The following is a 24,965-nucleotide window of genomic DNA, read 5'->3' as shown; positions in this document are numbered from 1 at the left end:
TGGCGAGCGTTGTTTGAATTGGTGGATGCTTTCTTATTGTGGGCGGGAGAACGTCCTCCCAACATTCTAAGCTCATCCAGGCTGCTTTCCAAATGTTGGTTTGCACCAGGGGGAAGGAGGGTTGATAGAGATGGGAGGAGACGCAGGGTCTGTAGGGATGGGCGAGACTGGAAAAAAATTCAGAATGGCCTGTAATATGCAGGTTATTACATGGAATGCTTGGGCCCTCAATGGCTACATTAAAATAATAAGGGTGCATGCATATCTACTGCAGGAGACTCACCTTATTAGAGACAGGCAAAATATGATCGCTAGGAAATGGGGAGGGCAGTTGTATGGTTCCCCTTCTCTGCGTACGCGAGGGGTGTCCTGGTGTGGATTGCTCCAATTGTGCTGATTAAGCTCTTGGCATCCAAAAGTGGCGACTACGGCAGGATGGTGCTAGTCTATGGGTTCCTGGAGGACAAGGCGGTGTGCATTATAAATTCATATGCCCAATCATGACGCCACTGCCTTTTTTAATTCACTATATTTGATATTGTCTGTTCATAGGAGTGCCCTCTGGATATGGGGGTGGGGGGACTTCAATTGCACCCTGGACCCAAATGTAGACAGATCCAATGGCAAATATTGGAGGCCTGCTCCTCCGGCTATAGCCTTAAATGCTCTGCTGAGAACCCTTGAATTGGTGGCTATATGGAGGTTGACACATGGGAGTGATCGATCCTACTCGTATTATTCAGCTCCATATAGGGTACACACCCGAATTGATTAAATCTTCACGGGATGCAAGACGCTGGGAGTATTCTCCGAAGCGGTTTATAAAGCTAGGGTCCTCTCTGACCATGTCCCATTGATGGTCACATGGCAGAGAAGACTGTGTAGACCTCCGTGCCTACCTGCAGGTTATGGTTAGAAGCAATGCTAGATGATAGGTTAAGAGAATATTTGGGTGACGTGATAGAGAATTATTTTGATACACAGGCAGTGTAGAATAGACAAGCACTCGGTGGGAGGCTTTCAAGATGGTGCTGCACGGTGAGGCGATAGGTAAGGTGGGTGTTCTCTGGAGGGAACTTCTGGACTACCTCACGACAGAGGCTGCAATTGAGTCAGCTGATCGCGGGGATGCGGGAACCATAGCAGAGGCTGGAGTCCTGATCAAACTGCGTCAACAGTGTCTTGCTGACTGGCACAGACTGGGCAAACTTGACTTTGCTCAATACAAGCTGAGGTTGCATGCAGAGGATGGACAAACCAGCGAGGCTGTTGGCATGGCTGTGTAGAAGGGAGGACAAGATGGAGATTAGTGCCATACATGATGACCATAATGGGGTCATTAGACAAGTGTAAGGTGAGATCAGTGAGGTTTTCTCTAAATACTATGAGACTCTGCACTCTTCTGCAGCGATGACCTGTGGCTCTGACATTGGTGAGGCGTTGTCTCATATCAGCTTGCTCCACATCAAAGAAGAACAGAGGGAAAAGATGGATGCTCGGCTTTCCGTTGAGGGACTGCTGGTTACCATATGCTCACGGCTGTCTGGGAAAACCCCATAAACTGATGGACTGCTGGGGGAGTGCCATAAAGAGTACACTGAGGCACTCGCCCCAAGACTCCTGGAGATGCTCGAGGAGGCATATGAGATTGGAATATTACCACACAGCTAAAGGGAAGCAATTATAGTCCTAATACTCAAGCCCAACAAACTACCATTGGACTGCGGCTCCTAAAGACCCCTCTCTATAGTCAACCAGGATTGCAAGATCGTCATGGCATTGCTGGCAAATAGATTGAAAGGGGTGATGGGCAGCGTGGTACACACAGACCAAACAGGGTATGGTTCCAGGCAGAAACACCTTGTGGAACCTGAGGAGACTACACCATATTACAGAGAGAACCAGACACCTCGACCTGGACTGCGTGGTTGCCTCCTTAGATGCTGCTAAGGCATTTGATTCAGTTAGATGGGATTGGTTGTTTGAGACCCTGCAACGTTTTGGGATTGGATTGGGCAGTTTCTTGCGGCTGGTGCAACCAGGGACGTCATTTAACCAAAATGCCAGGGGTAGCGGAAGTGACCTCATATGACCCTTGACCCCCCTGATGACATCACAGGAAGTGATGTCATTTGACCCCACCCCGAAGTGATTTCGCAGGAAGCGATGGAACATGACCTTTCACCGTTTGACAAAAGCGGAAGTGGCATCACATAGCATTATACACTATGAAAAATATGGTTACGATATCACTATAATGTGATGTACATTTCATACAAGAATGGATCGCCATATGTATTGTTAAGATCAGTGTGTATGGGCCCATATTACCAAATTACTGTGAATGCAAGCAGACGTTCATGACCAAATGATAATGATGTGTTATTATATAGCACTTACGCTTAAGCGCTTTACATAGAAGAAATATACACCCAATATCACCCAACCTGTGTTGGTACCCATTTATCGACCTCAGAAGGATGAAAGGCTGAGTTGAGGCATTTAAGAACAGACTAAATCAGTGACTCACCCCCTGAAGTGTGCCTGAAATAAACCTATGAGTCTAGCAATTATTGTACAGAATTCCAGAAAGACACATTTTTTGGCATTCCTATTCTTTCTTATTTAGGGTCAGTGCTGCAAGTGTTGGACTTGTGGCACTCCTGTTCTTATTTTTCTTCTTTTTTAAGGGGCCTGAACAAGAAAGCCAGCCAATCCAGAATTAAAGAGCCACATGGTGCTGGCCACAATCCAGGAGCTTGCATTACCAAAAAAAAAAAATCACATTTATTTTCATTTTTTTATTAGAGGTCGCAAGGGAGACCGCAGAGGTCGCAAGGGAGACCACAGAGGTCGCACTTGCGACCTCTGGCGACCCCCAAATGACGTCCCTGGGTGCAACTGGTATATATAAAACCAATGGCAAGGGTGCAAACGGGTGAACAGATCTCCAGTGGGTGGGAATTGAAGAAGAGTACTAAACAGAGTTGCCTGCTGTTCCCAATGGTGTTTATCCACTCCTTGGAGCCGCCTGCAGCGTTTTTAAGATTGCAATAAGCAAAGGCTGGCATTTTGATAGATGTAGTGAGGCACCTAATTTCACTGTACGCGGACGATATCCTCCTGTAGGTCACACATTCTGAATTTAACTTGCAACACATCCTTGACGTGATAGATCAGTTTGCAGACCTTTCAGGCATACACATTAGTTGACATAAGTCCTGTTTGTTCCCGCTGCCTGGACTGTCTGGCCTCTGTCAGAGTCAACTGCCCAACTTAGATCTGAGATGGGAAACTGACACTTTCAGATACCTGGGGGTAAATGTGTGGCATGACTTTCATGCCTCGCATGATCATAACACTCAGGAAGTCTTGGACAGAACAGTGAAATCTATGGCATTCTGGAGGAAGCTCCCCCGTCGATGACAGGACCATTCGTTCTCTTGAAAATGGTAGAACTCGCACGCTTACTGTCATTTTGTTAATATGCCTTTCTCTATCCCTAAAATGTTCTTTAGCAAGTTAGACTCCATTGCCAGGGACTTCATAACTTCATATAGCAGGGACAGAGAAGGGAGTAGTTTCTTACCTATAACTCCATTTCTCCAGCCTTGGTATCTTTCATGGATTCACATGCTGTGAATATTCCCCGTCAAGCAACCAGCGTTTCCCAGCCTGACAACAGGGAATATTCACAGCATGTGAATCTACGAAAGATCCAATGCTGGAGAAATAGAATTGCACTGAGCACTTTGCAAAGAGACTATAAGGATGAAGGGATCACGTTACCCCACTTTGAATCGTATTATCTAGCAGGACAGTTACAGTTTGTTCTGAGTTGGCTGGCTGATGAGCCCACTTTGGTTACCATTTTAATGCAACCTTCTATTACACAATACTTGTTGAGAGGCACTGTGGGTACATGAAGCCCGATTTTCCTATGCACCCCATCTTTAAGTAGCGGTTAAGACTTAGTGGTGTAGAGCCTGGAGACTAAAAGGTAATTGCTGATCCCTATTCGCCCAAAATCCCACTGGTAGTGTTCCTGGGTGCTAAACTAAACTGTAAAGGGTTTCTAGAGGGCATTGTAAGCGACCCAGTACTAGAAGCCATGTATAACAGGACAGATGGATGACACGTAGTTTCCAGAGTATATGAGCTGCTTCCGAATAAACTGAGTGAGCTCGTCCTGAATGTGCGCTCACAATGGGAGGCAGACCTGGGTATGACCTTTCCGGATGCGGAATGGGCTCAGACCTTTATTTATATTAAAATGTTCTCCAGGAATGCCCGATTTAAGCTATCACATTGTACATTACACACAGTGCATACATGGCCCTACACAAAATATCTCGGCTCCATGGTGTGGGTCAGGGATTGCCCTAGATGAACAAGTTACTTCTTACCTTGTAACGTTTTTTTGATGGGATGTTCCTCCGACGTATTCCTCAATTGACAAAACGGAACTGAGCAACGGCGTCCGTTACTCAGTTCCATTTTGTAGCATAAGATAAGTCATGCCTGAATTGGTTATTGACCTTGAAGGAGCGTAACCTGCAACCACAAGGGAAGTATTACTGCGAGGATGGATGGGAGGGGCGATAAGGAATACGTCGGAGGAACATCCCATCGAAAGAACATTACGAAGTAACTTGTTCTTCGAAGGGATTGAGTCCTCCGACGTATTCCTTATCTTTGATAGACTCCCATAGCAGTGGCATGTAATTGGAGGTGGGAGTAATAATGTCATGTATCCCTTTTAGGAATGAACCGCATGTAATACGGCTTTTCCAAATCTGGTCTCTTGACTAGCGGAGGAATCCAGGTTGTAAAATTTTGTAAACGTATGTGCGGACGACCATGTGGCAGCCGCACATATGTCTCGGACCGGTACCCCTCTTTGGAGGGCCGAAGAGGCTGCGATACCCCTGGTTGAATGAGCCCTAAGATTTTGGGGTGGCTCTTTCCCTGCCAGTTTGTAACATTCCATAATGGCCAAAATAATCCACCTGGAAATGGTCTGTTTTGTTATGGGTAGTCCCAACTTGTGACCCGAGTATCCTACAAACAGTTGGTCTGCTTGCTTAATCCTAGCCAGTCTGCTGATGTAAAAGCTCAGAGCTCGCCTTGGGTCCAGCCTATGTAGCATTTCTTCCTCTTTCCCCAGATGGGGAGGAGGGTAGAACGAAGGTAAGGTCATTTTCTGAGTAATATGAAATTCAGAAACCACTTTTGGGAGGAAATTAGGCTTCACCTGTAGGACAACTTTGTCCTTGTGGAAAATTGTATGGGGGGGGTTTACAAGAGAGCTTGTAGCTCGCTCACCCTCCTAGCAGATGTTAGTGCTACCAATAGGACAGTTTTAAGTGTGAGAAATCTCAGCGGACAAGAGTGGAGTGGTTCGAATGGAGTACCCATTAGGAAGTTTAAGACTAAATTTAAGTCCCATAAGGGAACTTGGAATGGTCTTGGAGGATAACCATTAGTTAATCCCTTGAGAAATTGTATTACTAGAGGTAGTTTGAAATACGATGGTTCCTCCGCAGTGCGCTTGAAGATTGAAAGCGCTGCGAGATAGCCTTTTACAGTGCCAACTTGTAGGCCTGAGTTTGCCAACTAGAGTAGAAACGATAACACTGTTGGTGTACCAGATGAAAAAGGGTTGATATTCCCCTTCTCTACACCAGCTGCAAAATTTGCTCCAACGGCAGCGGTATAAAGACTTTGTTGCTGGCCTTCTGGCCGAAAGCAACACCTCCATGACGTCATCATGGATGTCCCAATCCTTGTACCTCACCCTTTCAGAAGCCAAGCATGAAGGTTGAGGGTTCTGATGTCTGGATGGAGAACCTAACCTCCCTTCTGCGAGAGAAGATTCTCTTTGAGTGGAAGACGGATTGGAGGATAGATGGACATATCTAGAAGGTCCGGGATACCACGTACTCCTGGCCCAGTCCGGGGCAATTAGGATCATGGTTTTCTGGAATCTTCTCAACCTCCTGATCATTTGAGGAATAACAGGGACAGGTGGAAATGCGTAAAGGAGTGGGAACTCCCAGTCCACTACGAACGCGTCTCCTAGAGCTCCTCTCGGGGCTGAAATTCCCTTGAACAGAACAGATCGCACTTCCTGTTGGTGCTTGTGGCGAACAGATGCACCTGAGGGGTTCCCCAAAGGGCGAAGATCTCTTGAAGGACTTCCTGAGCTAGCTCCCACTCGTGGGAGACTGCTCTGCCTGCTCAGAGCGTCCGCTGTCAAGTTCTTTTCTCCGGCTAGGTGGACTGTCGATAGAGAGTTTCCTTCCTGAATTGCCCAAAACCAGAGCTGCATTGCCTCTCTGCACAGTGGCAGTGACCCTACGCCTCCTCTTTTGTTCAGGTTCTGCATGGCCACCGTGTTGTCCGTCATTATCAGGACATTTCTCCCTTGTACTGATGGCAGGAAAGCTTTCAGCGCTAGTCTGATCGCTCTCAGCTCTAATAGGTTGATGTGTAGTCTGTACTCCGATGGAGACCAACGACCGCTGATGGTCAAGTCGTTGGCATGGGCTCCCCACCCCGTGAGTGAGGCGTCTGTGACTACTGTTATCTCCAGCCATGGTTGCCAAAACAGTTCTCCTTTCAAGATGTTCTCTGGATAGGCCCACCATAGAAGGTTGTGGGCTACCTTGTCCGGAATCCGGAGGAGATCTGTCATTCTCCCTGAGAATTGCGACCACTAATTTCGCAGTACCCACTGAAGAGATCTCATTCTCAGGCGAGCCTCTGGCACAAGGAAGATGCAGGATGCCATGAGGCCTAGCAACCTCAAAAAGTCGAAGACTGGGAGACGTTGGGCATTTTGGAACTTGTTCACCATTTGCAGAATATCTTGAGCCCTCACCTCTGGTGGCGAGGCTTTTCCCAGGGAAGTGTCCAGGACCGCTCCAATGAACTGGAGTCTCTGTGATGGTATCATCTGTGACTTCTTTAAATTGAGGGAGAAGCCCAGTTTGTGAAGGAAGTGGCAGACATAATCTAGCTGGCTCTGAGCTTGTTCCGAAGATACAGCCCTGATCAGCCAATCGTCCAGGTAGGGGTAGACGTGGATCCCTTCCCTCCTTAGACTCGCAGCCACTACCGACATTAGCTTGGTGAAGACCCTCGGGGCGGAGGTCAGCCCAAATGGCAGAACTCGAAAATGATAATGAGAGTCGCCAATTGCGAACCTCAGGTATTTCCTGTGTTTGAGATGGATTGGCACAGGGAAATAAGCATCCTGAAGGTCCAGAGATACCAGCCAGTCCTGGAGCCGGAGGGCCTGAAGAATCTGAGAGAGAGTTACCATCTTGAACCTGTCCTTCCTGAGGAACTTGTTCAATTCTCGTAAGTCCAGGACGGGTCTCAGTCCTCCGTCCTTCTTTGGTATGAGAAAGTAGGGGGAGTACCAGCCCTTGTTCCTGTCCGCTACAGGTACCGGTTCTATGGCACCTTTCTCTAGCAGGTCTATAATTTCCTGCAAGAGGAGCGGATCTGGAACTTTTAGAAAGCTGTGCCCTGGTGGATGACTCTGAGGGATGTGTAGAAAGGGTAGGCAGTAACCTTGGGCAACTGTCTCCAATGCCCAAGCATCTGACGTTATAGCCTGCCATTCCGTCATATGGTCAGTTAACCTGCCCCCTACAGGTGTTTTGTGTGGAAAGACCTCAGAGTGGTTTGGGGGCGGCTGATGCAGATGCCGAGGGTAAAGAGGCACCTGCTGCTGCTGCGGCTTTAGTACTTTTGACCCGTCCACCTCGGGTGGATCTCCTTTGTCCTCCTTGAGCCGGCTGTCCTGTGCCTTTCCCGAATGCGGAATAATAGCGAAAGGACTTTCCTCTCCCAGAGGTTCCTGAGGGGTGAAAAGGAGTTTGGCGGATTGCAGCTCCTAACGATTTTGCCGCTGCTTTAGATGTCTGCAACTTTTCCAGACTGTCATCAGCCTTTTTACCGAATAAAGAAGAGCCGTCAAAGGGCATATTCAAAAGTCTGGCCTGTACACATCTGGAGCAAAACCAGACTTTCGCAACCACGCATGCCTGCGGACTGTCGTACTTGCCGCCATGGCCCTGCTGATACTGTCAGCGGAATCGATGTCAGTTTGAAGTGACTCGCACATGGCATCTTTGCCATCTTTAATAATGTTAAGGAAGGCTTCCCTTTCCTCTCCTTCGGGTATGCAGTCAGCCGCTGATGAAGCACACTCCCACAGTGTGTGACAACCTGGCGAGCGTACAGGTGGCGTTGATGGACTTCAACGCCATACTACAAGCAGAAAAAACTTTTTTTGCCATAGAATTGTACCTTTTGTCATCTCTATCCTGTGGGACAGTAGAGCGGACCTGCTGCTTGATGAAGTTTCTGCTTGAACCACCAGGCTCTCTGGAGTCGGGTGTTTTTATAAGTATTCAGGCATAGCCGAGCTACCCTATACTTGGCTGACAATCTTTTATTGACTGCAGGGATAACTTCAGGAGTTTCCCAATTAGATGAAATCTTTCTTTGTAAGGCTGCATGGAAGGGGACCACAGGATCCTCCTGTGGACCTTTGTCTAATATGTCTGTCAGGTCATCCTGTTGAAAAACAGGTGAAGGCGCAGACCAACCCATAAATTCAATAATCCTTGCCATCAGGGTTCTATAGGGTGTTTCGGCATGTTCCCCTGGGTCTGGTTTAACAAATTCCACTTCTGGGGAAGCGTCCAGCCCACTTGCCTCATGTAATGACTCCTGTAGGTCTTTCAACCTTCTTTCCTCAAAGGTGAAAATCCTCTGAAACAGGTAGTGTGGTCCTCTGCAACCCGAAGGTTTCCTGGTCAGCATCCTCTCCTTCTTCATAGATTGAAGATAATCCGGGGTACTATGACCTCGGAAATGGTGTAAAACACATTTCTAAGGCAGAAGGAGCCAAACTCGTCATTATTGGCCGAGAAAATGACGATGTCGTTGACGCCGATTTGACAGGCTTCGAAGGTGTCGAGAAAACTGGAAGAGGCCTCAAAGAACTCGAGAGGATCGGGATCCTACTCGAGGATGTCGACGACGGTCTCGGCGTCGTGCCGGAGGCTCTTGCTATCACAGTTGGCTGTGAAGTAGCCGTGGTTTTCTCTTTCATCTGCCTCGATGTCGGCGTCGACGATGGCGTCGAGTCGATCGACCGATGCGTCGAAGAACCCTTCGACAACGGCGCCGATGGCGCCGATCCATGCGTCGAAGGGATCTTCGACGACGGCGTCGAAGACGGTGCCGTCTTACCCGATGGCCCGTGGCGCTCTCGGGTGGAATCTTCCGCGGGTGCAGTGACTCGCGGCGTTTCGATTTTTTGGGTTTTTCACCCGGGGTATCACCCTCAGCTGTCTTCGAGGGGGTCGAGGCCGCTTTCTCGAAGACGCTTAGCATTTTCTTCCTGAATTCCTCCCACTCAGCCTGAGAACTGTGTTTTGTGGGGCAGGAGACCCTTTCTGGGGAAACAGAAGATGACGAGGAAGGGGATCTTCGTCGTCTCTTCTTTGAGTGTCTCGATCTCGACGAATGGTGGGAGCTACTTCAAGATCTAGAATGGGAATGCTTTCGACGGCGAGGAGACGAATGCCTCGACTCAGCCGAAGAAACTTTCTAGGAGGTTTTGACTGACTTACCTCTCTCGAGCTTCCCCTTGCGCTCCTTCACACTCCGAACAATGGTGCTCGGCTCCCAAGCACCACAAGCAGATCCTGTGTGGATCTGTTATCGACATTTTTTTACTGCAGTCTCGACATTTTTTTAAGCTGGATCGCGGCGTTTTCGGTTCCGATGAAGAAGCCATCGAGAACGAGTTGGTATTTTCGAGTAAATCTAGAAGGTTTATCTGACTGAACTGAGCAACGATATTCCGAGGCCCCACGAAGCGCGGAAAAACGGAACTGAGCAACAGACGCCGTGCATGGCTATTTATGGGCATGGCGACGTCGGCGCCGATACGGTGGCTGTCGAGGGACATCGACTCAGCAGACGTCGACGTGCAGCGCCCTCTACAGAGAAAAACATTTCTGAGGCCAGCAAGCTGGAGACGAATTATCAAAGATAAGGAATACGTCGGAGGACACAATCCCTTCGAAGCGCAGATGATAGGGCTGTCATTATGCACATGTGCTGGACCTGCCAGTGGTCTTAAGGTTCTGGTCAGCAATTGCCGATAAAGTGGCATTGAGATGCATGCATGGCCCCTGGAGGCTTGCCTGTTGGGGATGTTCTCGCGGGGGACGAGGCATACAACACATTTTACCAGGATGAAAGACTTGATGTGTGTGCTTGCAAAACTCAGGATTGCAAATGGCTTGGAAATCAACAGAGCGGCCCATTGTTGAAGCATGGTGGAGGGACTTCCACAGATGAGTGATTGCTTACACCTTTTATCTGGCACAGGGCAGTGTACAGAGGAACGAGGGAGGCGAGTGATGATGTGGCCACATGGAGCGCCTTGACATAGGAAATGTTCGCCCCTTCTGACGAAATGCCCCATAGATGATTAATGTTGGATGGTGTATGAGCTTGGAGATGTAATTAATATGTGAGCCCGCCTGGGACATAGAGGCATGCCACCTTTGAAGGATTGTAGGGATGTCGGGCCGGAACTGTAGGAGCAGGAGAAATTCTAAGTTTTCTTTGGTTGTTTTTACCTTTACTGTTTGAAAGGCCTTTCGTTTATCACGTTGATCATTACAGTTGTTAGGAGTAAATTTATTACAAGGTCGCTGATTGTATTTGTTGCATGTGGAAAACACAATAAAAACTGTTAAAAATAAAAACCTGTAATCTCATGGTTCATGTTGACAATAAAATGAGACTCTCAACCGTCATCCCATCAACTGCCACCTCTAACTACTGCCACATATTCAACACTGAAAATGCTTCTCCCACCTCATGTTTCACTCTTCCAAAACCTTAATGAATGTTTCAGTGTTAAGCAAGTTGGACTGCTTCAACAGCTTTCCACCTTGCCCCGTCGTAGACCAGTCATTACAAACCTTTAGAACATTTCTTGACATAGTCTCCCGTAGCCTGTTTAACTATCCCAGATCCATGACGACCTCCACCTACAATCTTGAGGCAGGATAGCTCACAATACACCATTGGTCCCTAAACCTTGAACTTGCAAGTTCATCCTTACACTCTGATCATATGATTTATTCACATGCCCAACATATTGCCAATTCTGCTCTTCGCATCCCTTGTGCTAGTGCCAAAGACTTACGGTTTGAAATCTTGACATAAGCACAAGTTCTCCAAGCCTCACTGCTATAAACATGCATTCGTCTAGCGCTTCCAAGTTTTTCTGATATGGAAATGGCACACACAGCATGTATGAAAGTGAGCCTTTAAGAGCAAGTAACATTCAATTGGAGAGCAAGAGTTGCACTAAACTACTGTTATCATAGTTTTATGTTATATGACCCTCTTTGGCAAAACCAAAAATTAAAACAAGGGAATATATTAATATTTTCCACCTCAAGAACACAGATATTTTTGTTTGTTAGCTACATCTATTGATTTCCTACCTGGGAAATGACCTGAGACTGGATCTGTTCAAATTCTTCCAAACGAACAGTTTTAGTCAAAGTTGAATGGAATAAAGACATTGCAGCTACTTTGTTGCATTCAGCTCGCACTTTACTGAGAGAGTAGATGACTTCTGGCCTTGTCAGAATTGTGTGAAAGATGAAATCTGCACGATTTTGAGCAAATGGATAGTCTGGAACTTCCACACATCCTGTGGGGAGCAAAATGTCACTTTTTTAAGTCTATTTACTCGAGGAATTGGCACAATGCTATCAAAAATAAAATCCAAAACTCGGTCACCTGACATTAGCAGTTAATCATGAACAGAAAATAATTTTGGTGTAAACTATTATACCAATATATAATCAATAAAACACTTTATTTCGGCAGTCCTGCCTTAAAAGTCGCATTACACAATTACACAATTAATACAGTCATAGTAAATAACATAGATAAATAGACGTATAACCAACTATTAAACTGAATAATTTGTGTATGGTTTAAAATAAATCTTTACAAAATGTACACTTTAAAACACTTTTAATCAGCAATAAATCAAATAAAAATTCATATAAAAGAAGCTACAATCCAAAATAATCAAATGAAAGCCAAATCTAAAAACTTTAGAACAATAAAATATAACATTTGTTCTCATTTATAAAAATCTAATGATTGTGGAAATCTTACTACTGCCAGTTTCATTGCTATTGAATTACCGTTTAGCATATTCTTGCATAAATTATCGGAATCCAGACAAGCTAAATCATGAACAAACTTCTCAAAATACATAATTCGCAGAGAGAGCAACATAGGACAATGTAACCGCAAATAACGTACATTTTCTTCTGAACCATGGCCCTCACAAAATCTACAAAATGATATCTCAGGAGGCAGAGGATTCCTAATGCAAATTATTTCATTAGTTAAAAGTACATTAAATCTAAAACGTAAGAATGCATTTCTAAAAGATCGAACAGGAAACCTATCCAAATGCCCCTCGAAGGTTCCCACCTTTTTATGAACTAATCCTAAATGCTTGTAAAGAGTGTTATTAACCACTGTTTCATGTGTTTCAGTCCAATCCATTCTGCGAATTTGTACTTTCACCTTAAGTGGACTGGTCACCAGCAGTTCTTCAGTCACTCCAATTATTTTCATAATATTAGTACAGTATTCAGCAAACTCTCTCAATTCCGCTCCACCATTTTTCATTAATTTCCCAAAGACCTCATATAACAGGTGGGGAGGGGGAAGTCACAATTTTCCAGTATAGAGTTACCCTCCATCAGACTCTGCTGCGTAAAGATTTTAAGCCTAATTCGTGACGATGGACTGCTATTGGAACAGACTGTGGAATACAATAAAAAAACGTTTCCACATAATTGACTCATAATAATCCAGTTCATCCACTAACCATTTTGGGAAGATCTCTAACCCGTATATACATTTTGGGACCACTTTCCCCATATAAAAGTTTAATACGGGACGCATAGAAAATGTACCAAATTTTGTATCTATCTTTGCCATTTGCATAGCCAGGAGCAAAGCTTTTTGTTTAAAAAAAAATCCTAATGAAAGCTTTCGATGGATGAGCTGTAATTGGGAATCCTAGGTACATCATGCTAGTGACAACAGTCAAAGCTTTATCCTTAATAAACCAAGTAAAATAATTTTTGTTATTTTGCCTACAGATCTTAATGACAACGCTTTTAGTAGGATTAATGTGTAACTTGTGAGCCTGAATAAAAAATACAAATGCATTGATCAATCTTTGAAGGCCTATGGGTGTTCTGTCAAATAAAATAAAATCATCGCCATACACCACCCATGCAATTTTTATATCGCCTATTTTGGGAGATACAAATCAAGCATCCTGAAGCTCATTACCTATATCGGCCATATACACATTAAAAAGACAGGAGGCCAAGATACACCCTTGTCTAAGTAAGTTATTTGTTTTAATTATTGTAGACATGACACACTCATTGCTGAGTCTCACTTGAATTGATGTGTCCTCATGCATATGCATCAATATATTCAGTAAATTCCTTTGTACCATTTATTTAATTTGGCCCACAGAAGGTCTCCATTAAACTGAATAAAAGGACAAAAGAGCCATTCACAATAAATACCATGAGCCGCCTATCTCATTAATATCGAAAAGGCTAGACTCCATAATACAACATAAAACCCCCACCCATTCGCCATCAAGTTTAATGAATTACAAATTAAAAAATAAAAACATAATAAAATACATTCCGTTGCACCTAAACCAGAGATCATTACGTACCCACAGACTTAAATTAATTTCACAGTATTATATATCATTTTCTTCCTACTTAGCCATGCATAAGAGGAAGCAGCAAGGACAAAAGTTACATGATTGGTGCTTTTACAAGCCCTAAGTGCTACACTAGTGTTGCAAATATTCAATTCAATAAATTGTGGTTTCAAGAAGAGCCTTCTCAAAGTGAGATGCACGGGACAGATAAGTAGGAAATGGATTTAAATTTTCTTTTGAGCTAAACAATTTGGGCAGTAATCACGAATATGCATGCCCCAACAATAAGTGCGAGTGCTTAGATGTGGTAGGATGCACATCTAAATTTGACATATAAAGTGCAGGCCAAATTAGGTTTGATCAGATCCAATTACCTCTGTTACCCAATTTCTGATTTGCACTCCCAATAATTACATTATACACCCACAACAGCGTATGGACTCCTGCTATTGAACTAAAGACAAGACAGAAAAGTTACTTACCAATTATCGATATTCTCATCCTTGGTATGGACATTCATATATTTGTTCTTTTAATATTTCTTGCTAACTGGTAGGTAGTTTCACCGAAACAATTTTCAAATATACAATCAAAATGGAAAAGACAATTTGTCCTTTTTTTTTTTTTTAAATACCAGGGAGTATGCAGAGTGTTGTCAGTGTTGGAGACCCTGTGGATTTTGTGTGCTGTCTACCTTGTTGTGCAAAGAAGTCCATTTTCACCAGTAAATACTCTGCCTCGGTCGCAGAGCGACACAGAGTGCGCAGAGTGTTGCCAGTGTTGCCACGGGTGCGCGGGGATGCTGGGTGCAGTGTGTTGAGCAAAGCACTAGTCCGTGCAATTTCACCCGTGCGGCGTGCACCGCTCCCCCTGCTCCCCTGCTCCCCCAGCCCACAGAAGCATGAGCCTAATAATCACGCTGGAGCCTGGCACCTCAGGACTGGCTCGGAATGATGTAGCCGTGCAGCTTCAGCAGACGGGAGACGATGGAGGCAATGGAGGCGTGCATCAACTTACGCAGCGGCAGCGTCGCTTTCTGGCTGCCGGAGGAAGAGAGATGGCCGAATATCGAGCGGCTCCCCTGGTAAGTTGTAGCAGGTCCCGTAAAAGGACCTGCGCTTCAATCTCATCTACAAACTCTGAAATGTTTTTGATTGCCAGGCAAGCAATTCGCCAACATTCTCCATGGTAACGTCACCTCTAACAGTCAATGTAACTAATGATGTTAACCTCGAGGGGGGGGGGACATGAGTCATGCTGTGTTTGAGGTGTTCTTAGATGCTGACTTGGATGACTACGCAGAGTGCCGACCAAATGTAAATGTCCCTCAAACAGCTGCAGCCCTCCGCCAAAGTGGAGTAGTTGAGCCGCTTTCTGTCAAGACACTACAGGCCTTGGCGGGACATGCGCTGGCTTACGTCAAGGACCATAAGAAGGGGATGGATGGCGATTCTAATAGCGAGGCTGATCGCACAATGGTTTGGCCCATTGGTGGGGCTATTGGTAAAGACTCGTACACGTATAACAACATTGCTTCAGTACAAGCAGAACTGTTTCCAGGCGACAGCCTTCCAAATCTCCCAAGCGAAATGACACCTGATGATGAAACCAGTATACTACATAACACTGACTGGACTAGTCTGGTAATTTTACCAAACAAACCACTGAGTGATGTGAGGAGTCCTAATCAGCGCAGCTAGATTGCCGTGGTCGATAAGGTACTAAAAGACCTAATCGAAATAAACACCAGATTGGGAAGCCATCATACCTCCGAAAACATGGTGGGAGCATCAGCTAATGAGCATCTACACCCACAAGAGCACGAGATAAGTGCCCAAGTGCCCCAGGTGAAGAATGTACTACATCAACTACCTGAAATATGGGGACACAACGAAAAACGGAACTTGTGGCTGAAACACATGGTGAAAAGGAAAAGACTTGACTCAATAAATGAAGATCACATAGACCATATAACTGTATCGCAAAAAAGACATGCTGAGAAAAGACAACCAGATGGTCTGAATGGAGATGGAGGTGAGCCTTATTTATCCTTGTTCTCAGTTGGTCCGAAAATAGATGAACCATTCACAAAGAAAAGTAATCATTTGAAGAAAAAATCAAAAACATCGAGGTCAAGGTACAACAACAAAAAAAATAATATTCAAATACAAAATATGGCAGAATGTCTTTCAAAAGAGATCACGAGAGACCTAAATACACTAATAATGGCTGCACATACTATATCCATGTCACCACATTTGAAATTATATGAACAACTGAATGAGAACATTAAAGATCAAACCACCCTTTTAGCTATGCTGAATACAAAAATGATAAATGTTGAGCAAGATCTCAACATGACTAAACAAGTTTTGTCAAATGAACATCTAAGATCTGAGGCAAACGTGAAGATAATTCTGGAACACACTAAAAATAGTGTGACTGACAAACGGTTGTTCGCAGAAGTAGCTCGGGAAGCGATTGTTTTGTTGAAATCGCAAAAATGGAATCCCACAATAACAAAGCAAGCACCTAAAGAGAACGAAGAGCGTCATGCTGCCAGCGTGGAGATGATATTAGTTATAAATCATACTGATCGAAATGCCCAAACTGCAGTACAGGACACGGACAAAGACGTGAACCCAAGTCCTCAAGAGATAAGCAGTGGCAATTTATGCAGGAAAGGTCTGCTGTTGAAATGTAAACAGAAATTGAAACGATTAAGTGGAGTTGATCGTCAGAAAGATAGTAATACCAGCATCAGTGGTGAAAAAGAAGACAGAGAGGCACGCGTACGAACAGGGGGTGCCCCACTGTGTGGGGAAAGAAATGAGAAACAGAATCCTCATCTGCTGGCGGGACCTTCTGGATGCGTTAATGATCTAACTTCGGAGCGATCTGGATGTGTTGGAAACACTTCCTACTCCGAATTTTCTCGGGGGAGTCCTGCAGTATCCTCTGTAAATCCGCCTGATTCTAAAATTGCCCTGGGAAATCAAGGTCAACATAACACATCTTCTGTCAACGGCGAATCAGGTGTCGAAGTCGCTTTGCAGAAGAAAGCTGTGTCAATCTCGAAAGATGTGTTCCCAATCTTTGAACAAAAAAAAACAGATTGCAAAAAATAACAACATGGAAGATATAATGGCTGGGAATCGAAGAATATGAGAAAAAGAAAAACTCAAAAAAGATCAGGTGTGAGATCATTCTTAAGGAATATCAAAGGCTTCAGCATTACAACAATTTCCAAGCAAGCAGGTAGAGATATAGCAAATGCTAATCCCCGCAATCAAATGTGATATGTAATTGCGGAACCAAAGAACAGCAATGAAGTAGAAAAATGCACCATAATTGAGAGTGATAGTTCTCCAGATGATCTTCTTGACCTTTCGACGTACGAACAATGTGAAGGTGATACAAGTGGTTGAACTGAGATCCCAGACTCTGCACTGAATGAGGAGTGCTCGTCCGCAAATGTTCTTATAAACATTGACCTCAGCCCCTCGCTGAACGAAGAGAAGTCATCTGTAGCTGAGAAAACTTCCAGGAGGCAGCCTCCCTCACGTGAAATTCCAATCATAAAAACGATCTGTCTGGCAAGTGAGGAAGCAGTACACCTGCAAAGATGTGTTGCACTGGAATCAAAAAAATCAAGATGGTGAAATGCTACAATCAGTAGTGGAGGTCCCTAGCAAATTCATTACGCTAGAGGCCAAAAGAGCGCTAACTGTAGCTACCAAGAACCGGGAACATCATGATCCAAAGATTACATCTCGTAACTTGGACCTTCGGAAATATGAGCAAGAATTTGTCGCTCTGGAGGGTAAAATGGCACTAATGGATGTCGGGCTAATCCAAGCAATACCTAACATCAAAGTAGAGACTGGAGATATGGAAACCAAAATAACTGAGTCCTATCCCCAGTCACAGTCAAAACGCTCACCGCCGCAACAAAAGATACATTGGGCCTCATTACGACCCTGGCGCTAATCGCCCGTCATTACCGCCATGGCGTAATGAGCGTTTACGCCGTGGGACGATGGCGTAAAGAGCGCCACATTACGACCCATCGCGCACGAGCATTACGCCATGGCGGTAATGCAATTAACGCCATGGCGCAAAAGGCCCCTACCAGCATCGTTAAGCGAGCAAGGTGCACTTCCGCCACCGTAAGTAGCGGCCACCGTAAGTACCGGCGGCCGTAATTAGCGGCGGCCGTAAAAAGTCGAACCGGAAATAGCGTCATCGCGCCGGAACGGGAAACAGCCCGTCGGCCATCTTGAAAAACACAATCCATCGCCATCCTACCAAACAACACCAGACCCAACCCTGACACCTGTCCCAACCAACCACCCACCCATCCAAGTACCCGAAAATGCCTAAATCTGTGAAAAAGGCATGTGACCGCCAGCGCCAGGAGAGATTCAGCCGGGAGGAGACCCTGCAAGACAACGCAGGTGTCGTTTTCTCCCCGGACATGACCAGGACAGCGATCGGGAAAAAGAAGGCCATCTGGGCCCTGGTGGCTGAGCGCGTCAGCGCGGTGGGGACCGTACCCCGCACACCACAGCAGTGCAGGAAGCGCTGGGATGACCTACGCATACGGGTCAGAGCTGTCATCTCAGCAAACCGCAACCTTGCCATGGGTACCGGTGGAGGGTCGGAATCCCCCCTGAAACTCCAACCGTGGGAGGAGATCTGTGCAACCACGATTGGCATGGAATCCATTGAAGGCGTCAGGGGGATGGAAAGGGGAGCTCCGACATCAGGCGATGAAGGTAGGTGCCTCAAACAAGACATGCCATAGTCACAGCAGTCCAATCATGTGTAGCACAAGGTTGCCCTAGAGTGTAAATGCAACACATATCAACACTGCCCATAGCCACATGCGAGCACCACCCTGCATACACTGCTGGCACCCGCATACCTGCATCCACATTCCACACCAAAAGGAGACAACCTGCATGGCACTGCCTGAAATCTTCCTCATCCACTGACCACAATAATGTCAAACAGTTCATTCCAAAGTACGCAGACCCATCAATAACGCCCTCCCTCCTTTGCTCCACCACAGGCACAGATTCACACCCAGAGGACCAGGACACCCCTGCGCCAAAGAGAGCCAAGAAGGCCATCAACAACGGCCCTGCACCCTCAACCTCAGCTGCAGTGAGGCAGACCCCACAACAAGCAGGTCCCACTGCAGGCATACCGGAGGTCCCACCGGCAAGCACCCCTGTTGGCAGCAGGCCAGCAGCAGCTGCTCCACCTCCACTGCCTGCCACAGGAGGCAGGGGGTCAGCGGCCAGCAGCAACATCGGGGAGACAGCTGCAACAGCTGCATGTTCAGACTCGGACATGGAGCACGAGGTCAGAAGCCCCACTGACCTACTACATTCCCCCTGTTTCTCAGACGCCAGCCCCCATGAGGGTCACACACAGGGGCACACAGAGGTAGAGGAGTGGCCATCCACCCCATGCCCTGTCCACACTCCACAGGAGGGGAGCAGCCCCTCCATCACTCCACCAGCACTGGCCATGGGCCAGCACGGCCAGCAGTCCCTCCAGGACATCACTCAACGGCAGCATCAACTGTCCGCAATGCTGGATGAGCATGCCGCAGAATGTGTGGGGGCTAGGTCTAGCATTGAACAGGCCACGGAGACAGTAAGGGCGGAAGTGGCGCAGAGCACTGCCACCCTGAGGGATGCCATGCAGGCCATGTCCAGGGACATCTGTGCAGAACTTGCGGCCTTGCGTCGTGCGGTCACTGGCCTCACCCACACACGACAGGACGTGCATGCACAGGGGCAGCCAGGGACATCCTCCACTGCCAGTTCTGCGCAGAGCAGCCCCGTGCGACGTTCCGGTCGTAACCTGCGCTCCACAGCCAGGGGTGCCCCGGGGGCCGGGAGAGGGGGCTTGTAACAGCCTGTGGCCACTGTCACAGGCATCTGTTGACACCTAGAGGGTGTGTGTTGGGGTGTGCAGGGGGGAGTTGGGAGGGGGTGTGTTGGGGTGTGCAGGGGGGAGTTTGGAGGGGGTGTGTTGGGGTGTGCAGGGGGAGGTGGGAGGGGGTGTGACACGACATTTCATAGTTTCAATACACTTTATTCTTTCCAAAAAAGTAATGTGTGGACATTTTCATTGCGTATGTGTGCTTTATTGGTGTACAGTCCACAGTGTGCATGTCCCAGAGACACACAGTGCCCCAAGTGCAGTCTCCATGTGATAAACACCAGCCGTGTGTGCTAGAAGCAGTGGTCGATGATACTTTGGCGCATTGCACGCCCCTCCTGTGCATCGCCTCCTCCATGGGGTGCCGCCCCATCTGCACCCTCCTCATCCTCATCGTCAGGTGGTTGCAGTTCTGCGTCAGGGGGCAGGGGCACATTCCGTCTGACGCACATATTGTGTAGCATGACACATGCCATGACGATCTTTGCCACCTTCTCATGGCCATACAGGAGTGCGCCACCAGACCTGCTGAGGCTTCGGAACCGTGCCTTCAATAGTCCGAATGTCTGCTCTATGACCACACGAGTACGTGTATGTGCACGGTTGAAGTCCTCCTCGTGCTGGTTCTGCGGGTTCCGGACTGGTGTAAGGAGCCACCTCTTCAGGGGATAGCCTGCATCACCTGTATGAAGGCGAGAATGTATGTGTCAGTCATGACGTCTGATCAGGAACATGATGTTCCGCCATGGCTCGCATCCAACTGTTACTTTGGCTCACTTCTACATGCACTGATTGATTCACACAATGCAACCAGTATATTCTCATGGCTCCCATGGCCTGTTTTGCATGCCATCACCCAATGTATGCAGAGGGGTTGTGTGCATTGTGAGTGCCCATCCGCTGTCTCCGTTCTCTGTGTTACTCACAGCCAGGTGGAGTATGCATCATCCCCCCCCTCTTTCTGCCAGGTGGAGTATGCATCATCCCCCCCCTTTCTGCCAGGTGGAGTATGCATCATCCCCCCCCTTTCTGCCAGGTGGAGTATGCATCATCCCCCCCCCCTTTCTGCCAGATGGAGTATGCATCATCCCCCCCCCCCCTTTCTGCCAGGTGGAGTATGCATCATCCCCCCCCCTTTCTGCCAGATGGAGTATGCATCATCCCCCCCCCCCCTTTCTGCCAGGTGGAGTATGCATCACCCCCCCCCCCCTTTCTGCCAGGTGGAGTATGCATCGGTACGTCATTCACCTGCCCACTTCCATGACATTGGACTCACCGAGTAGCCAGGATCTTGGGCCTGCATGTCGCTCCATGTAGCGTGGTATTGTGGAGTTCCTCAGGACCATTGAATCATGGGTTGATCCGGGGAATCGGGCACAACAATGTGTGATGATCTTGTTGGAGTCACAGACCATTTGCACGTTGATTGAGTGGAACTGTTTCCGGTTGCGGTACGGTACCTCCATGGCACGTGGAACCACCAATTCCACATGGGTGCAGTCGATGGCACCAATGCAACCGGGTATGCCGGCTAGTGCATGGAAACCCACTTTGGTGTTTGCAATCTCCTGGCCAGTCCGTGGTAATGAGATGTGGTCGTCTGTGTGCTTGAGGAGGGCATCGAGCACTTGGATGAGTGTTCGTGAGAATAATGGTTGTGAAATGCCATGCAGGTGCCCCACTGTGTGCTGTTAGGTGCCTGTGGCCAGGAAGTGGAGTACAGACACTACCTTCAGTAGGGGGGGGGATGGCGGTTGGACTTTCTATCATGCTGACGATGTCGTTGTGTGTCATTTCTACGATGGCGGTGATGGTGTCCCGGTCCAAACGGTACAGGGTGTGGATCTGCTCAGCAGTGAGGTTGAAAGGATTGGCTCTGATGCGTGGGATTGGGGGCTGCCTGCGTGGTGGCACTGGCTGTGCTGGTGGGGCTTGCTGGGCCTGCCTTGCCCTCCTTCTCCTCCTGCGTCTCCTCTGTGCTGCCTGTTGTTGTTGTTGTTGTTGTAGTAGTTGTTGCTGTTGTAGCACATGCATTGCTATCAGGTCCTCCAGCCCCAACATTGCTAGTCGTATTGGCATCATTGTGGAGTGTGACTGGGTGTGGGAAGGGGTGGGGTGTGCTCTTTTTGTGCTTCCCTGAGTCTGTATTGCCTTCACCTGTGCTGTTTCTGTGCACCTGTGGCAGCTGCATTCACTTAACATGGCCCTTTACGGTTGGTTCGCGATGGCGTTATTTGCACCATGGCGGTAAGGTACTTAACGGGCTGGGTGATGGCGTTAGGTGCATGTCCGCTTGGGTCGGCATTTGCGTACCTTTCCGCCATGGCGTTAAGTACGGTGTGGCCGGTCGCGTGCGCGCACCCTTGGCGCAGTTAGCGCCAGCGTTAACTACGATGCCATTAGCGGCATCGTAGTTAACGGTCACGGGTCATGATCGGACCTGGCGGAAAACGATGGCGGTAACCTTTTACCGCCATCGTTTTTCACTTAGCGCCAGGGTCGTAATGAGGCCCATTGTGATCTTCACCAACCAACGACTGAGATGATGCAGACTAATGCAAGAGAGAATGCAGCATCAAGTAAAGATTTTGGCCATCAAGTTCGAAGTAATAAGAAACTGGGGAAATACCGTTTGCGATTAGAGCGAATAGTGAGAGAAAAAGATGGTCTCTTACTAAATAGCAAAAATGTGATGAGGTTGCTACATCATATTCCGCAATTAAGAACTGTGGTTTCCGAAGACATTCAATTAGTAGAATTTGAAGATGAAAAAAATAATGACTGTGTGATATTACACATAGCTTCAAAAATTATTTTTGACTCTCTACTAAACACTAGTGCCATCTTCAACTCCTTAGGGTTCGATATAAATGAAATCTGGAAACCAAAGGAGATGGAACAACCTATGAAAAGTGGTTCATCCTCAGAACTCAAATCAACAGTTACTACTGGATCTGCAAAACAAGCTGAAGTAAGCAGTCAAAAGGGCAAATCTGCCTCCCCTAAGAGACAAACTAATGGTGATAAACAAGTATTGGAAAAAGATCAATTTAAAATTACGATAGGGAAATCAGATATCAGAACTCAGAGGAACTCCTCACTGATAAATGTGGACCTTGACTGGACCTGGGTTGCTAAAACCTTCAATATCCCTAAAAACAGCTAATGCTCAAAGACCAATGATTCTGGAAATATATGCATAACCTCTTGGAACACACGAGGATATATGCATCTTTTTGAAGACACACCGAATGAATTAAAGGATATAGATTTACTATGTCTGCAAGAGACATGGTTAATGAAAACTCCAATCGCGGAGGGCTTCGAGATTGCCTTTAACCAAGCAATTAAAGGGAATAAAGGATGCCCGATGTCTGGAATGGTGACCCTTGCTAAAATTAAAAGTGGTATGCATATTCTATCCTCGACTAACGTGTCACTGTATACACAAGTCTCCAAGGTTAAACTCCCGACGATATCATTGAAAGCAGAGAATTTACTAATATTGGTAAACATTTATTGGCAACATGCTGCAATCCAACTGGAAAATTTCATTGAATCAATTTCGGAAATCATCTGCGACATCAAGAGGAATGAAAAGGATGTAAATATCTTGGGCAATGCTTAAGATGGTGGTCCTACCTAGGCTTCTACATTATTTTAGTAATATTCCACATATGATACCCAAGAGGTTTTTTGCTAAACTGAACAGTATGTGTAGGGACTTCCTGTGGCATGGTACCCGGAACAGAGTGGCGCTATGGAAGTTGCAGAACTTCTATGAAAAGGGGGGGATCAAACTGCGTAATTTTGAGGTTTATTATGTAGCGAGTCAGCTACAATATGTGGCTAAGTGGCTCTCGGATGAAGCGACCCTTGAACTAAGGTTGTTTGGGCAGGATTGTGCCCCGTTTTACTTAAGGGAAATGATCTGGCTGCCTGAGTCAAATGATTGTGCGCCCTGGGATGATGTTGCTTGGGTGGAAAATGTGGCGTGGAGCATGCCGGATGATGGAGGACCCATTCCCATGCTCCCCGCAGGTACCGCTGGTTGCATTAGCAGGGGGAGATAAGCAGCTGAGGACGATTATTAGGACCTACTGGGAATCGGTGGGGCTGCTAACGCTAGGGGACATTTGGCAAGAGGGGACCATTAGGGATTTCGAAGGCCTTGGGGAAGAGGCGGGATTACATACGGGCCAATATGTTACGTATCATAGGATGGTGCAGAAAATTCAGAAAACGTGGCCTGAAACAGTATTGGCAGAAGAATCAGATGCTACAATGGGGGCAATATATGACATATCGGAAGGGGGGCATGAGATTTCTAGATTGTATGAGATGGTGATGACTAAGGTCGGAAAAGAGCTGACACAATTGAGACTAGACTGGGAAGCGGCGGTAGGAGCCCCGATAGAGGATGGGATGTGGGAACGTGCCCTGGGATACCACAAGAAGGTGTCAAGAAATGCTAGACTAAAACAAATGCAGCTGTATATAACGCATAGAGCATATATGACTCCTCTGAGGATATCTAAGTTCGAAAACGCTGGGCGACAGGCGTGTCCTAAATGCGACAGGGAAAACGCTGACATGACACACATGTTTTGGTCATGCCCAGTAATTGAGCGTTTCTGGGGTGAAGTGGCACAAAAACTAGTAGAGAAGGGGGTCACGCTCACCATAAACACGGCTTGGGCCTGCTTGCTGGGAGGTTTCCCCAGATCACGGAAACTTAAACATGTTGGGAAACTTAAAGATTTGGCATATGTGCTTGCAAAACGAAGGATTGCCATGGGATGGAAGACGTGTCACAAGCCACGGGTGGAGGTATGGTGGAAGGAGTTGCAGAAATGGGCGGAGGCTGAAACGATGGTATGGAAAGAGGCGTGCAACATGAGGGGGGAAGAATAAGCGGGTACTCCGATGGCATGGAAATTATTAATAGCAGAACTGTTTGGAACAATATCAGATCCAACAGAATCCGAGGGAAGCGAGACCCTGCCACATGTAGCAGATACGGAATGTGAGGAACAAGTAGGCTCATAAAGGGGGGTGGGATTGGGGGAGCAGTGACCAAGACTAATTGGTGAATAAGGAACTGTTGTAAATTGCACTGCGTGTTTGGTTAGTATTGTTGTTTGGTTTGAATAAAATTAATACAATTTAT

At 46.8% G+C, this 24,965-nt stretch overlaps 1 protein-coding gene across 1 annotated transcript in view; it reads right to left on the bottom strand.

The window, feature by feature from the left end:
• DNAH1 (dynein axonemal heavy chain 1) overlaps positions 1-24,965 on the bottom strand; it is a 3,604,831-nt gene that overhangs the window by 2,985,818 nt on the left and 594,048 nt on the right. The window contains exon 10 of the mRNA XM_069644003.1: positions 11,556-11,767. Coding sequence (XP_069500104.1) covers positions 11,556-11,767 — 212 coding nt within the window. The remainder of the gene's footprint in view (positions 1-11,555; positions 11,768-24,965) is intronic.

Source organism: Ambystoma mexicanum, chromosome 2p (genome assembly GCF_040938575.1).
Source record: "Ambystoma mexicanum isolate Mex_15411 chromosome 2p, UKY_AmexF1_1, whole genome shotgun sequence".
In the NCBI taxonomy this organism is placed as follows: Eukaryota; Metazoa; Chordata; class Amphibia; order Caudata; family Ambystomatidae; genus Ambystoma; species Ambystoma mexicanum.
This window is presented reverse-complemented; position numbering and strand designations above follow the sequence as displayed.